At 39.0% G+C, this 17489-nt stretch overlaps 1 protein-coding gene across 2 annotated transcripts in view; it reads right to left on the reverse strand.

Annotated features, from left to right (window-relative positions):
• Nucleotides 1-235: 235 nt before the first annotated feature.
• snx6 (sorting nexin 6) overlaps nucleotides 236-17489 on the reverse strand; it is an 81523-nt gene continuing 64269 nt past the window's right edge. Inside the window, exons 12-15 of one of the 2 annotated variants that reach the window (XR_011887118.1) lie at nucleotides 9470-9629; nucleotides 7380-7465; nucleotides 1580-1693; nucleotides 236-841 (exon numbers count right to left, since the gene is read on the reverse strand). Coding sequence is in view for 1 of the 2 variants with exons in the window: in XM_072267492.1 (XP_072123593.1) it covers nucleotides 788-841; nucleotides 7380-7465; nucleotides 9470-9629 (300 nt within the window). In the remaining variant the exon portion in view is untranslated. The remainder of the gene's footprint in view (nucleotides 842-1579; nucleotides 1694-7379; nucleotides 7466-9469; nucleotides 9630-17489) is intronic. The other variant, XM_072267492.1, reaches the window with a different exon arrangement.

A 17489-nucleotide genomic window follows, 5' to 3' on the forward strand; every position in this document is an offset into this window, starting at 1 on the left:
CTAGGTGCTCTGGTTTCCCTTCGCTTCCAAAGAAATGCCAGTAATTTGGAGGACACTCTTAATTACATACATTCCTAGAGTAAGTGGGTGTTAGTAGGAAGAAATGATGGCATATAGGAGAGAATAAGTTACAGGAAGCTACATAGGGGAATGGGAGTGATGGAAATCCTGAGAGCAAAGTGATTCCCCTTCCATTGCATTCATAAAAAATGAGATAAACAAAACAAAACAAAACTTCTCTAGCATACCAGTTTATTACACAATGGTTAGGAATCATTCTATAAGTTTAAGGCAGATATACATTAGATTTGGAAATTATATTCAGTTCTAACATAATTTTTAGTTGAAGATTAATGTTATCAATATAAAAAATTAAAGACTAATTGTCATATTAAGATGTTGGAGCAGCACTAAATGCAAAACAATGCACGTGACTATACAGAATACAAGTAATGGTATTTCATTTTATTTTTAGAAACATCCAAATTAGGCCTTTGATATTGTAAAAATGAATATAGCTGGCAAATATACAATAATATTGAAGGTATTGGCAAATGAAGAAAATATTTTGATTTCTGGACAATCAAATACAAATGATGTGTTATGTAGCATCTCAGTATGGGGTTTCTTGATTCAAGATTTTTCTCATCAGAGCAAAACTGTCGTTTACTTTTGACATATAAAGAACCTCCTTGGAGGAAATCTCTATAGAGCTCAGAAAGCTTGCTAAGTGTTCTTCCTTGTAGAGTTGACGTACACAGCCCTTGTTAATACAACCATAATGTAGTTAACTGTCACTTTTCAGTGCTACAAGACAACTCTGTAGCAGTTGCAAGTGGCTCTGTGAATAAAAAAAATACATACAAAAAGATCACCTTACTAAAATGAACATTCAGGAGAAAACATGTAACACTTTCATGCAGAACCAAATAAACAAAAATTGCAAATCTTGTCAAAGTTATGCAATTGAGTCTTGTCTTTACATTTAAGTAGCATTTCAAATTCTCAGAACATTCAAGGTAGTTGAGTAAAAATTATCCAAGATACATGCAGCCACTGTGTATCCCTTTCTTCAAGACCAGCATCTTGAAGAACTGGTAAAATGTAAATGTTCAGATTTACATTAGGAGTATAAACTACAAATTTACAAATAAGCTTTAAATTTATACAGATTATTTGGGCCAGAACTACTTTATCAGTTAAGATGGCATAATTTCAACACTTCAAAAGCCTTATGTTCTTATCAACAAATTATAGTTCCCCATTCCTCATTATTTTCCTTGGGAAACAAGAAAAGTCCTGTGCCATTTGGGAAACATGTACAATATATTTTCATTTTCACTGGAACAATTTTGAGTCTTTCATAAGGCAATAAAAGAGTAGTATTTTTGTCAGTTATGAATCTGTCTTATTAAACAAGTTCCAATGGGCTTGATCTGAAACCCCTGTTGGTACACAAGCCTTTTTAAGAAAAAAAGCAGGGAATATTTGGTGCAATAAGCAAATAGTACACTTTGTTGTGATATAACAGAGTGGCTACATAAGTTACCAGGGTTGTTAAGACATATGGTATGCTTGCCTTTATTATTCGAGGTACTGAAGTCAAAAATCAGGAAGTTATGTTGCAGATTTATAGAGCTCTAGCAAGGCCGCAACTGAAGTATTGTATACAGTTCTGTCTCCTCATTAGTCACTAAAAATATAATTCAGAATGCATGTAGTGCGCAGCAGAGATAAATAGTCAACAGTCAAAAATACAGAAAGCAGTGGCGAGTTCAGGGCATTATTGATCATGTGTTGGGACAACACCCCCCTACAATGCCCATCTCTCTACTAGATAGACTCATTCTGGTAGCCCCCAGCCGCCTCCAATCCCATATCCTGAACCACCATGTGGCCAGGCAACTCCTGGCTTCTGTCTGTACCTATACCCTGATCCCATCAATTCTTTAGCAGAGAGCTCCCTACTCTCTGTTGTCACAAGCATTGTACCACTCCCCTTGGTTCCACACCCTCCTCCTCTCTCTCAAGGGCCGAAGCCCCCCATAAGAGGTATGGGACTGCATGGTCATCGGTCTGGTAGGGGAAAGGGCGATCAGTTTGAGACAGAATCCACTCTACCCTATCAAGCCAGACATCCCCATTCACCATCCATGTGTTGGGATCATCTCCCTGCACTATCAAGGCTCGGACCTTAATGAGATCCGGTTGCCAATTAGTCTGTTGGGCAGCCTCTAATTGCTGCATCCTCATTAGCTGACAGACCATCTCCATACCCTTGTCACATAACCCTTTGGCCCAGGTCTGTACCAAATGGGCACCTCCATGGTGGTGCAGCATTTGTGCAGCACCTCCACCTCATTCGAGACTTACTATCTCCTGATCATTCTGTGCGATCAGCTCATGCTGGCACCTTACAATGACTTCCAGCTACCAGCTGCCAGAAAGCATCCTCTGGCTCCCCTTCCTCTTGTGGTACACTGCCTTATTAAGTACAGATCCGATGTGGTGTCTGATTTTCACCCCTCAGGAATTCAACTCATCTGACCAGTCTATGGGTGTTCCGTACACCATAGTAGGTTGATGAGCCTCCTAAATCCTGCACCGTTGTCAGGCCACCCCAGGACTCAGCATTGCTCACACAGGGTTTCCTCTCTCATAATTCATCTTCTACTCACTCACTGAACCCTGCTTGCAGTGCCATATGTTATGGAGAAGCAGGTTCACAGGTTTGGTAAGTGAGACAGAAGACACTAATTACGAGTAAGCCCATTAACTATTTACTTACAGACAACCAAACATCTAAATCAGGGATTCCCAACTCCGTTACGCCATGGACCCCCTACCATTAACCACAGTGTCTGTGGGCCCCAGGTTGGGAACCTCTAATCTAAATTAAACAAGTACCTAAAGTTACAAAAATACAACACTGAACATTCAGTAACACTTCAATCTCAACAGGCACTTCATTAAGTCTCCCCAAGTTACACTACTACAAAACTAAACATTCAACAACAGGTACTTAGCTAAGTGTGCGCACAAGCCCTCCTACACCTGCAGCACTTTCCCAATGGTTCTTCAGCACTGGTCACGATCTCAGTGTGAAGGTGAGCCCCTAACAAAGAGACAGAATCTTTTGCACACACTATTCTTACACCCTTGAAGCACCTGGAACTGGAAACCAGTGCCATGGCATGAAAGCCAAACAATGGGAAAGAACTGTAACATCCTTAGAACAGGCCCATCAATGACTGGCACAGCAGAAGTGGCTTTCAATCGGGAAGTAAGGTAACCCTTCACATTACATTCCTGTGCTGTACCGGTCTCTGTTCAATGTTCCCGAACCAGTAAGGATTGGAAAAGATCAATATATTCAAAATGGCTATACTGGAATTTTTTTTTTTTTTTTTTTTTTTTTACATAGTTTGGAAAAGAAAGAAATCGATGAAGGTTAAAGAGCTGGGGTTCTTTTAAAATAGAGTAGCAAGATAATTGATATAATGTTCAAAACCAGCACATGCTTTCGCAAGGACCAAGCATTTCACAAAATGGCCGATAAGTGGTGAACCTTTGCGTGTGGTTCCGATGGGAATCATGAAATACAGTGGATTCCAGTTAAATGGGAAATGGGACACATTAGGACCAGTACATTTTGGCCCATTTAAGCGGCTGCTCCAATTAGCTGAATGTTTCATGGAAACAGTAAAAAAGTATAAGTAGACAAATTATTGTTTAAATGATTATCAAATTATGTATTTAAGTAAAATACGGAACAAATTAGAACACTACCAATAGTACTGCAATACTATAAAAGGGCATATTAGTTCCCAATAGTTATCGACAGAGGAATTATGCTGCCATGTTCTTCTGATTGGTTGCAAATGAACAAAATCAGCGCAGACACCCAGTGCAGATAATGAACTGCCTTCATGCAACTGTCTTCCTCCAAATCTTCATTTTCATTGAAACATTCAAGATAATTGGTGATACTTCCAAATTTGTGTTGAAGTAGTGAAATAATTTCATTTTCACTTCCAGCCGTGACTGGCATCTCCAAGTCTGAACGCTTGAAACCACAGTGAGAAAATGTTCTGAATTGTCTTACTGCTTATTTCTTGCTAACTATCAGTGACAAACAGCACTTTTTTTTAAAAACACAAGCACATGCATCTGACACTATTTAAAAAAACTGTTCGCTCTAAGCACAGTGTAGTCTTATGACCACACAAGGACATGTGTCTGATACTGCAGAAACTGTTGAGCAAGTCTCCTGTCCCAATTAAACAGCATAGTGTCCCAAATAAATGAAGGGAACCATGGCTATTTTCTTGATTAGTTTTTGTTCTTTGAAAGTTGTCCTAAATAAGCGGCTGCCTCGATTAACTGATGGCCCAGTTAACTGGAATCCACTTTATTCCCATATAGGACTACTACAGCTGAAACCCATAGTCACAGCCATGGATACTGCAGTAATCAATAGAATCTTAAGATTTTAAAATATATTGATCCTCAAAATCGGCAGACCCCAGACTTAGGTGACTGCTGCAGTTCCCCTTTAGGTAAAAGGAAGTGTGGAGGGTGTGCTGGGCTTGCAGGTATGATTGAAAGAGAGGCCTCAGACTTCCACTGACTATCCTGCTGGAAAATATACAGTCTCTGGAAAATAGATTGCAAGACTGCAGTAAGAGAGGGACATCAGGGACAGCCGTGTACCTTGCTTCACAGAAACGTGGCTCACCCCCTCCATTTTGGACGCAGCGCTGAAGTCTGAGGGTTTCACCATTCTCTACAAAGACAGTTCATCTGAGTCTTTTAAAAGGTAGAGGAGGTGGAGTATGCTTTATGATTAACTTATCGTAGTGCACAGACGTGGCGGTTCTGTTTCATCTGACCTGGAACATTCAGCGGTCAGTGTTATCCATTTTATCTGCTGAAGCAGTTTTCTGCCATCATTCTGGTAAGGGTGCACATTCCATATCTGGCTAATGTCAGACAGGCATTGCAGGAGCTGATCACTGTGATCAGCAGTTATGAAACAATGCACACTGATGCCTTCCCTGTGATTGCAGGGGATTTCAACCAGGCTAGCTTGAAGAAGTCTTTGAACAGCTACCACCAACATATCACCTGTGGACCTAGAGAAGCTAACACACAACCACTGTTATACCCCCATCAGGAACGTTACCATGCCATCCCACGCCCGCACTTTGGAAAGTACGATCATCTGGCTGTGCTTCTATTCTCAGCGTACAGACAGAGACTAACTGCTTTGAGTTGGTGGGCTGGACAATATTCAGGGACTCATCTTCAAATCTGAACGAATACACCACAGTTGTCACCGACTTCACCAAGGGCCGTGTGCAACTTTGAGACATGCTAGACATACCCAAACCAAAAGCTGTGGATGAACCAGGAGATTCGTAACCTGCTAAGGGTTAGATCTGTGGCATTCAAGACCAGTGATCCAGAACTATACAAATAGTCCAGGTATGACCTATGGAAGGCTATTTTAAGAGCAAAAAAAACAATTCCAATTGAAGTTACAAGACCAAATAAGATGCACATTAGCTCTAGCAGGGTTTGTAGGCTATACTTTCTACAATTTGAAACCTAACATCATAAATGGCTGAGATACTTCACTCCCAGATGAGTTCAATGCCATTCATTCTCCCTTTCAAAGCATGCATAAAACCACACCTGTGCATTTGGTGAGGCCAAAATCAAAACATATTTTGAGAGGGTGAATCCTCGCAAATCGTCAGGCTCTGATGATGTATCTGATAAAGCACTAAAAACCTGTGCCAACTGGTGGGAGCATTCAAGGACATCTTCAACCTTTCACTGCTGCCTCCTGTTTCAAGTCTCAAGTGCCCAAGAGAGCAGAGTGAGCTGCGGTAATGACTATCGTCCAGTTGCACTCACATCTACTGTGATAAAGTGCTTCAAGAGGTTGGTCGTGGCCAGAATGAATTCCACCCAAGGACCTGGACCTGCTGCAGTTTGCCTTTTGCCACAATAGGTCGACAGTGGATGCAATCTCACTGGCTCTCCACTCAGACTTGATCATTTGTTTTTGATTGCAGCTCAGCGCTCAACACCATCATACCCTTAGTACTAATCAACAAGCTTCAAAACCGGGTCTCAGTACCTCCCTCTAAACCTGAATCCTTGAGATCACAGTCTGTGCTGATCAGAAACAACAACTCCTCCATGCTGACAGTCAACACTGGCATGCTAAAAATACGGGCTTAGTCCACTGCTCTACTCCCTCTACACCCACGACTGTGTGGCTAGGCACAGTACAAACATCATCCATAAATTTGCATAAGACAACTACAGTTGGCAAAGTTTCAGATGGTGATGAAGAGGCATACAAGGGTGTGCCAGATCAGCTGGTTGAATGGTGCTGCAACAACAACCTTTTGCACTCAGCATCAGTTAAGTCCAAGGAAGGATCAGCAGTGGAAAAGGTGAAAATTTCAACCTCCTGGGTGTCAACATCTCCGAGGGTCTATCCCGGGCCCAACATATTGATGCAACCACAAAGGCGGCACAACAGCAGCAATATTTCATTAGGCATTTGAGCAGACTTGGTATGACACCAAAAACTCTTGCAAATTTCTACAGATGCACCATGGTGAGCGTTCTAACTGGTTGCATCACCATCTGGTATGGAGGGGCAACTGCAGAGGATCTGAAAAAGCTGCAAAAAAGGGGTGAACATGGCCAACTCCATCATGGGTAAAGCCTCCCTAGAATTGAGGACATCTTCAAAAGACAAGCCTCAAAAAGGCGGCATCCATCATTGAGGACCCCTATCACTTCTCATTGCTACCTTCAAGGTAGCCTGAAGCCACGCACTCAATGTTTTAAGAATAGCTTCTTTCAATTTTTTTGTTCTCTTTTTGCACTACTTATTTTTTTTTAAATATATTTCTTACTGTAATTTAAAGCTTTTAATATTATGTATTAAAATGTATTGCTGTTGCTAAACAACAAATTTCACAACATAGGCCAATGATATTAAACCTGATTCTGATTTACTGTTTAAAACTTCCACTAACTCTGATGGAAGTGTCTTAGTTTACATGCACAGATAATAGTCGTTCAGCTCTAAAGTTCAACATTTTAAACAGGAAGTACTGGCGAATCATAAGTCAAAATAAGCAGCAAGCTTCTGTATCCATGTGAGGGGAATATGACTGTGTCTTGGCTTGAAAGAATTTAATAAATAGGGATCCTGCAAAAACTACAGTCGAAGATAAAATTTCAAGTGTTTGAACAGTTTTATACACAATGTACAGTCTAAACTAGCATGTTTAGTCCTTACAATGTACTTATACAATTCTTTTTAAGTGAATTTTATGGAGCACTATTACCTTGGAATGTTTTAGTTCCAATTCTGCCAATTCTACAAGATTTTTTCGAAACGCTGCAACTCTTCGAGTTTTGAAGTCTATAAGTTCTAGGAACAAAATTGTAATTATCAGTAGTACAATCTCAAGGAAGGTAGATTAATCTTGATTAATACTGCTTGCTCAATTACTTTTAACTGCTTTTCCAGATTCAGTTAATAAAGTAGTCCATTCACTCCCATGTAATTTTCAAGTGTACTTAAATAAAAACAGCAAGAGCTGGAAACAATTCAGACAATATGTGAAAAGAGAAACAGAGTTTACATTTCAGGACCAATTGTTACTGCTGTTCCTTTTCGCGCCTTGCGATGCATCAGGCACGATTTTTGCTGTTTCCATAACAGTTGTCTGTTGTTTTTAATTGAAGCCGAGTTGCTAGTTTGACTGTCAACCCAGAACAGATGGAAGGCGTGCAACGAGCCGGCCAGATTCAAACTTCAGACCATTCGCCTCGAAGGCTGGTGCTGATGCCACCACACTACCAGCTGGCAATTCTACTGAGTATATCCAGCATTTTCCATTTTTATTTTGGATTTACAGCATATACAATTTTTTTAAAATTTTCATTTACTATTTAAGTTATTAGACTTTTCAGTGATGCAACTCTAAACCCAAGCCCCTCTGTAGAATCTCTGATAGTAATTAAAGACGACAAAGCACAATTGGAAAAACCAGTAAAGTTACTTTGGGTGTTCTAGATAACATATTTTCAATCAAATTAACATCACCAAAACTGAAATGTGCAATCATTTTACAACTATTGGAACCAGTAGTGCGCATACCTCTACATTACAATGACTATACTACACTTTGAGTATAAAGCACTTTAAAATATACCAAATGTGAATGACATTGTTAGTCATGAATAAGATTTGTCATTCTTAATATTCAAAATATTAGCTCAGAAGTCTTTCAGAAAATTGGGCATCTCTACAGCTTCTCTAAATTACCTGCACAATTGATAAGCCATAGATAGGGAATTACACAGCACAAGCACTTCCAAAAAGATATTCAATCACATGCAAACTTTCAATGTTTTTCTTATTATCTGTTTTTTTGCACTACTTAAAGTTAATGAATTTCATGGCATGTGCTGGTGATACTAAACCTGATTCTGATTTAAACCCATTTCTGATTCTGCAAACCTTAGAGTCATTGAGCCTAGAAACTCAATGCTGACCAAGGTGTCTTCCTGCTCTGGCTCCATTTGCCTGTGCATAGCCCACGTCTCTAAACTTTTCCCATCAATATACCGTCTAAATGTTTTTTTAAATGTTATAATTGTACTTGCCTCCATCAACGTCAGTGGAAAAACTTGCCCCTCAGGGAGGACCCTTTTTAATCTTTCCATTCTTAACTTTATGCCCACTGTTTTTAGACCCTCCTTAACCAGTGTACGGGTGGCAGGGTGGAAATACGTCTCTACTAAATGAGCTGTAAGACGCTCCTTTCCACCATTAGCCTGCAGATCACCCTTGGACAAGGTGTAGAATGTGCTTAGCCCTCCGATCAGGTCAAGTGAAGCCACAGGAGTAGGTGGTGGATGGTTGTATGAGCAGCTGGTGCATATCACAAGTCATGGTTATGCAACCACTGACGCCAGGCAGACAATCTGAAGATAATGGCTGGGGTCACCCATTTTGTAAAGACACTGCCCAGAAGGCAATGGCAAACCACTTCCGTAGGAAAATTTACCAACTGCCCACGTCATACGATACGGCACATAATGACAATAAACATTGTTAAAGGACAAGCATAATCCACCTTATCCAATCTCCTCATAATATAAAGCTCAAATGCCACCACTTAGTCTTCTTTGCTCCAGAACAACCAGTTCCAGCCTAGCCAGTCTCTCCTTGTATCTCCCTTCAATCCTGCCAACAGTCCTGTGAATCTTTTCTTCACCCTGTCTAGTTAATCTTATCCTTTCTACAGTACAGCAACCAGAGGTGTGTATAATATTCCAGGTGCAGACTCACCAACAGATTGTTCAGCGGTCATATCTTCTGCTTACAAATTCCAATTCTGAAGTGTAAACGGTACAAAACAGTTACCTTGTTTTGCTGACTCTGAAAGCTTCTCAAACTTTTGACAGCAGAACTGTTGGTTGGTCTCAGCTTGAAGGACATCTTTGTTTTTAGCTCTTGATCTATCCAACAGCTTGTTTGCACTTTCATAATCCACCAAAGACCTTGCTCGTCTATAAAGGAGATCCTGAGCACACAAAATAAAACTTTATGATAGATTTGGAAAGTCTGAAAAATTGCACAAAATTACACAAATTGACTCACTGCATTTGACCAACTGTAAAAGTTTCCACCACAAAATAATTAAGTTTTTATTACATGATCATCAAAAGTCAGGTCAGGTAGTTAGAATGATTTGACTTTTTTGCCAAATTAAGTCTTTGCTCTCACAAATTCTATCTCTGAGCATCCTTTAGTACCTGAAGTACACCAGTATTTATTCCTCAATAATTACACTCAGTGGCCATTTTATTAAATACACCTGCTCATTCACACAAATATCTAATTAACAGATCATGTGGCAGTAACCCATTGCATAAGAGCAAACAGAGGTGGTCAAGAAGTTCAGTTGTTTGTTCAGACAAAACATCCACATAGGAAGAAATGTGATCTAAGTGACTCTGACTGTAGAAGGATTGTTGGTGCCAGTCAGGGTGGTTTGAGTAACAAATTGCTGATCTCCTGGTATTTTCACACACAACAGCCTATAGAGTTTACAGACAACGGTGCAAAAAAAAACAAACAAACATGTAGGAGGCAGCAGTTCTGAGGGCAAAAACACTTTGATGAGAGAGGTCAGAGGAGAATGGCCTGACTGGTTCAAGCTGACAGGAAGATGACAGTAACTCAAATCACCACGCATTACAACAGTGGTGTGCAGAAGAGCATCTGTGAATGCACAACACTTCAAACCTTGAAGTGGATGGGTTACAGCAGCAGAAGATCACAAAGATACATTCAGTGGCCACTTTATTAGGTTCCTCCTGTACCTAATAAAGTGACCAGTGAGTGTCGTATTCACATTCAATTGTACTTTAATAGTGATGCTCAAATTATTCTTCACATTGACAGTGCTATGATCAAACACAGTACAGACCAATGGATGAAACTGGGTCAGGAAGATAGTGTTGTGAATTCCTGAAAGAAAATCTCTTGCATTCGCATTGGTATAATTTGCATTTTAATTAACATCCAAAGAGAAAGGAGAAAGGGTTGCTCCATTTCTTTTATTAGCCATACATAAAAGCAACACCAGAGCTAAGAAAGCGAATTATTCTGATCACTTTCAATAAGTATTCCAGAAAAAAAATGGCATTGTTCTTTTTCCATCTACATCAGCGTCCGGGTAAACCTTAAACAAGTACACTTCTGTTTGGTGAGGTAGAAAATTTAGGTGACTAGTGAATCTAGACAATGATCAGGTTTCTCTACCATGAAAAGGAGAGGATCAGGAGGAATGTGATCTGACAGCACGAATATCTTCAGGATTCTGAACACTGCCTGGAGACTCAAATGACCATACTTCAGGCTGGCAAGTTGGGCCTATCTTACTGACCCAGTTTCCTAGCTCAGAATCACTGTCCACAATCCCCTGTATACCAGCAATTACTTGCCTGAATACATAACCCAATCTTGACTGGGCTTTCACAATTTGGAATCTAGCATGCATGAAAAATTACAATCAGGTAATTGAAATATCAATATTCATAGTGAAAGCCTGTAATACCAAACAAAGTCCAAGGCTTCCTATAGGTAAATACCAAAAGGCTGGGAACTTTGATTGGCACTGTCAGCAAGGTGCAACCTGTTTGTGTAAATTGTTTTATTTCCTCAAGAAACTGCAAGCACGAAAAGTGAGAAATGAATTCACACAACCTATGAAGAAAGCTGCTCCATTCTTGAAAATCAACTTAACCTAGAGTGCAGCAATTTTGTGCACTTTCTAGGTGCCTTTATATCAGGTAATATGTTGTGAGGACTCTAAATGACAATTTGCAAGAGAAATCTTAAGAGACTGAGATAATTTCTGTCTTTGGCCAGGGGCTGCTTCTAAGTAGAGAATGTGGAAATATACATAGTAATGGGGATTGCAGGAATAACATTTGTCTGTCATGCTTTCAGGAAAATAATGGGAATCCCATTCCAAGTACATTTGTACTATAAATATGGAACGAGTCTCACCCTCCCAATGAAATTCATATTTTGTCTCTCAGGGCTAAAACGATGATGCCTTTTTACCAGATGAGCATATTAATCTTTAATTTGAACCAAAATTCCCCAATGAACCATGCACTGCAAACAAATTGTCGGGCCTAGTTGTTAAAAATTAAAAGCTCCCTTGGTCCTTGCAATCACTGCATTCTGAAAGACCCAAAAGCATTCAATTCTAGGATCCCAGCTATACCAGACAGTGCCATAAATATGACAGTTTGAACAACAGGAGTGAAACTTAACAGGAAGTCAGTACTGCATGTCACACTGGAATGAGGAACAAGTCTTGCCTGTTATTTCCCCTTGGCAATGCAAAGCTGTTTAGGATTATTGTAAAATCCATGCCATGGATTACACAATGGCCTTGTTTACAATCCAAACCTTTTGAGGGCCATTCACAAGGAACACAATTTTAAAAGTACATAAGCAAAATATCCATATCTGGTAAGGTGTAAAGATACAGCTCCAACTGCCCTGCTCACTGCCCCCACAATGATCTCGTTTCCATGCTTCTTTCCAGCATGCCAGACCAGCAGGCTGAGCTGCTCCTACTGCAGCACTATACAGGAGTATAGGCCCAATACCACTGCAAACAAGTGCAACTGTTGCTCTATGCCATTGTTAAATTGCAAGAACCATCTGTCAACCAGAGCTTCACCCCATTATAAAAGGGACCAGTACTGTACCTGTGTTGTTATTGAGACACTGGCCCTCCGGTACAGCCTAGCTAGGCTCAGGGCCACATATGGATCTCAAACTCGACTCAAGTCAAGATGAAAATATTGAGCTGACAGTCGCTAGAAAAAGAGACCCCTCTCCGAGAGGGCTCAGGCCTGACATCAGGAGGGTCTCCCAGTCCCTAAGCTGCAGACTTCACAATGCTCCCTCTCATCTCTGCATACTTCCCCCGATGATCACATAGTTGTCCCTTCAAAAGGAATAAGGATGTCTGTGGGGAATTTTCAAAAGCACCTTCGGGAGAACTGCACTGGATGTGTAGATCAGTGGTCCCTAACCTCCGGGCCGTGGACCAATACCAGGCCACGAAGTGTGCAGGAGTGCAGTGGTAGCTGGAGTGCACCCAGCACACCTTTAAGAAAAAAGCCGAAATAAACAAGTTGGAGACTTCTGGTAGAGCTCATGGAGTGAAGTCGTGTTCTTGACTCGCTCCATTACCTCTGAGCTTTATCCTATGATCAGTCAACTTTTAAGGCACCGACTTTTACAATACCTTGCAGCGGATTGCTATTATTTGGATGTTTTTAAGGTCCGCTATGTCTAAGAACGGGAAAGACGGCAAACCTCCGGTTAGACCGTAAGTTACCGACCCCCCTCTGATTGAACCGGCGGTAACTATGCAAACTATATCGGATCTGATTCGTCCAGAAATTTCACCTAAACTGGAGAAAATCATCGATGAAATTGATAAAATGAAAACATCTATCACAGTACATCAGAGTGCTATATCTAATCTCCAAGTATCCACACAACAGAATGAACTCCAGATGGGGAAAATTGAAGAAACAATTAGTACAATGAAGAAAAAACTTGACTTTCTTACCTTTAAAAATTCTGATTTAGAATGCAGAATGAGACGTCAAAAGAATTATTGGTCTTTTGTGAAGCTGCCGAATCTGATGACCCTATAAAATTTTTCTCTCAACTTTTAAAAGATTCATTTCCCACCTTATTTCCTGATCAACCACCACTATTGGATAGGGCTCACAGAGTCCCATTATATTCGCCTAAGTCAGATAAACCTCGGCATGTTATTTTACGATTTCATTATTTTCAAGACAAGGAGAAGCTGCTTCGCTTTGCTCGACCTAAAGGTTATATTGATTTCTCGGATCTCCGCTTTCGATTGGTGGAGGATTTTAGCAAACAGGTTCGTGATCAACATGTCCATTACAGATCTGTGATATCGGAATTCTACAAGATGGATTTAAAACCAGTATTGCTTTATCCCACATGTTTGAGGATTTGGTTGCCTGATGGGTCTTCCCGTTTTTTCAACTCTCCGTCGGAAGCCCAGAGTTACCTGGATCAACATTTGCCTTCAACATCCTAATCGCACTATTAAATCGTCTCTGTTTGATCGGAGGCTGTTAACCTGTTTGGTTTAATTTCTTTCTTTTGCTCTATATGAGGGCAGAATTTTTTTTTTCGGTTTAATTAATATGGTTGCCAAACTTTTTTTTAACTGCATCATTCCTTTCTTCTTCCCTGGGGACTCTGGGTGGCCATTCTCACAGTATCATTTTACGCACATCCCTGGAGGCCTTAAACTTTGTAGTTTTTAAATGTACTTTCTGTAGTTTTTTTGGCTAGTCTATGCTGATATTTCATTTTCTTGTTTAATTATACGGTCTGTTGTAGGTTACCGGTTTTCTTTATATATACCTGTTTTTTCTTTGTATTATATCGTTTTCGTTTTAATCGGTGTACTTTTTTTCCACTCTTCTACTGTTTTACAACTTTAGCTCATCTTTTTATATATACACTTGTTTTAGTGAGTGTCTATCGGAAGTCATGGGAGTAGATCTAGTGCTTGCTTCTTTCTGGCTAGTCTATCTTAGATTTAGCTTTGAGATTACGGGGTGGGGGGGGCTTTACTTTTTAGTTTTTCTTTCTTCTTGGGCTACTTACATTATTGAAGTATTTGTCGCGTCCTCTTTCTCACTATCTCATGTTCATTCTGTTCCCTTTCCGGGTTCATGAGTCGAACCTATTGTCAATCCTCCTTTATTTGAGGGTTGACTTTAGGGATTATGGAGTCTACTATTAATTTTGTCTCTTGGAATACTAACGGTCTTAATCATCCAATAAAAAGGAAAAAAGACTTAAAGCACATATTCTATTTTTACAAGAGACCCATGTGCGGAGGGGGGACAGATTACGTTTTTTTAAGTTCTGGAAGGATCAACACTTTCATTCGAATTCCAACGCCAAAATTCGAGGAGTTTCCATTTTTATAGATCCCTCAATCACTTTTGTGCAACACGATATTATTTCTGATCCGAATGGTAGATTTCTATTGGTTAGTGGTTTACTCTTTAATAAAAAGGTAGTTTTGGTTAACGTCTATCCTCCAAACCTGGACTGTCCGGAATTTTATAAATCATCATTTAATTTGTTCCCGAATTTGAATGAGTTTTCACTAATCTGGGGCGGAGATCTTAGTACTTGTTTATCCTCATTATTGGACCGTTCGGCTCCTATATGGACTCTACCCAATAAATCCGCAACCTTGATTAATTCATTTCTCTCAGATTCCGGGTCGACGGACATTTGGCTATTTTTGCATCCCCAGGAAAAAGACTTCTTTTTTTTTTCCACATGTTCATCATTCCTATTCAAGAATTGATTTTTTTTTTTATTGACTCTCGTCTTATTTCTTCAGTGGTTAAATGTGAATATGACTCTATAACTATTTTGGATCATGCTCCACTTAAGCTTTCTACTAAAATATTGGCCAATACACAAAATAATAGACAATGGCGTTTTAATTCGCTGTTGCTTCAGGACTTGGATTTTGTTAACTTTATGAATGAACAGATTGATCTCTTTTTTACAATTAACTGTACAGAGGATATATCCATGAACACCCTTTGGGATACTTTTAAAGCTTATTTTCGTGGCCAGATCATCTCGTACTCCGCTGCTTTGAGGAAAAGGTTGAAGGAGGAGGAGCTGGTTCTTGTGGACAAGATTAAGGAAATAGATAAGAAATATGCTACAGCCCCCTCTGAGAAGTTGTATAAACAAAGAACTGAACTTCAAGTGGAACACAGTTTATTACTTTCGTCCTCTATTGCAAATCAATTAATGAAAACAAGAAGCGAATTTTATATACATAGTGACAAAGTTGGTAAACTGTTAGCTAATCAGTTGAAGACTAACTCTACTAAATTTCAAATTAATCAGATTATAATCAAAAAGATCAACTGACATTTGATCAAGCTGAGATTAATCAACCCTTTTTTGACTTTTATTCCTCTTTATATCAATCAGAGTCTCCACAAGATTCTAAACATATGTGTGACTTTTTAGATAACCTAGATTTTCCTAAGATTTCACATGATATATGTTCTATGTTAGACACTTCCTTTACCACTGATGAGATTAAGAATGTTATTTTTTCTATGAACCTGGGGAAAGCTCCTGATCCTGATGGGTTTACCGTGGAATTTTATAAATTTTTTTGCATCCTCATTAATCCCTTGGCTATTCAGGGTTCTGGAGGCCTCATTAAAACTTGGTAAACTACCCGAATCCTTTTATAGAGCATCGATCTCTTTAATATTTAAAGAAGGATAAAGACCCTGCTCAATGTGCTTCTTATAGACCAATATCCTTGTTAAATATTGACTCGAAATTTTTTTCTAAATTATTAGCAAACAGACTAGAAAAAGCACTTCCTTATATTATCTCAGAAGACCAAATGGGTTTTATTAAAAATCGTTATTCTTTTTATAATATTCGTACACTTTTAAACATTGTCTATACCCCATCACAAAATGATCCTGAATGCGTCATTTCCCTAGACGCTGAAAAAGCCTTTGACAAGGTTGAATGGCCTTATTTATTTAAGGTACTTGAAATATTTAACTTCAACCTGAAATTTATATCCTGGATCAAACTGTTATATCATTCTCCTATGGCCTCAGTTCGTACTAACACTTTAAATTCACCCTTTTTTCCTCTTTTTCGAGGTACCAGACAAGGTTGTCCTCTTAGTCCTTTATTATTTGATATTGCATTAGAACCTCTTGCAATTGCTATTCAAGAATCTCCTAACATTATTGGTATAACTCGTGGTTTAAAGTCTCACAAAGTATCACTTTATGCTGATGACTTACTTTTATATATTTCTAATCCTCAAAAATTTATTCCTGCAGCTTTAGATTTATTAGCACAATTTAGTCTTTTTTCAGGTTATAAGTTAAATCTCAATAAGAGTGAACTTTTCCCGATTAATAGGCAAGTTCCCTTATATCAGAACCTGCCGTTTAAATTGGTTAATAATCATTTTTCGTATCTTGGGATTAAAATTACCTGTAAACATAAGGATTTATTTAAGACTAAGTTCCTACCCTTAATTGACCACATTACAGAACTTTCATTTAAATGGTCTCCACTTTATCTAACTTTGGTTGGTCGTATTAATGCTGTTAAGATGTTTATTCTGCCAAAATTTTTTATATATATTTCAGGCATTACCAATTTTTGTTCCAAAATCCTTTTTTGACAAAGTTGACTCTAAAATTTCTTCATTTATTTGGCAAAATAAAAACCCGAGACTGGGTAGAATACATCTACAGAAAGCTAAGAGAGATGGAGGTTTGGCATTACCTAATTTTAGATATTAATATTGGGCAATTAATATTCGACACATGAAATTTTGGTTACTTAACCAAGATACACTATCCATTCCTAAATGGGTAGTATTGGAATTACAATCTGCTCAAGGTTATGCACTTGGCTCCATTTTAGGTTCTTCTCTTCCTTTCGATTTGGAACGCCATAAACAGGTTTGTAACCCGATAGTTAAACATATCTTACACATCTAGTTTCAATTCTGAAAATTTTTCGATCTTAATCAATTTGGGCTAGCAATTCCTATTTTAGGCAATGTATTCTTTCCTCCTTCCTCTACAGACCGTGCCTTTCAAATTTGGAAGACCAATGGTATGTCACGGTTTTTGGATTTATTTTTAGATGGCTCCCTTATATCGTTTGAACAATTATCTAACAAATATAACTTACCAAGAATACATTTTTTTTAGATATCTCCAAGTTAGAAATTTCCTAAGTACCATACTTTCTTCCTTTC

Source organism: Mobula birostris, chromosome 1, assembly GCF_030028105.1.
Source record: "Mobula birostris isolate sMobBir1 chromosome 1, sMobBir1.hap1, whole genome shotgun sequence".
NCBI classification, from domain to species: Eukaryota; Metazoa; Chordata; class Chondrichthyes; order Myliobatiformes; family Myliobatidae; genus Mobula; species Mobula birostris.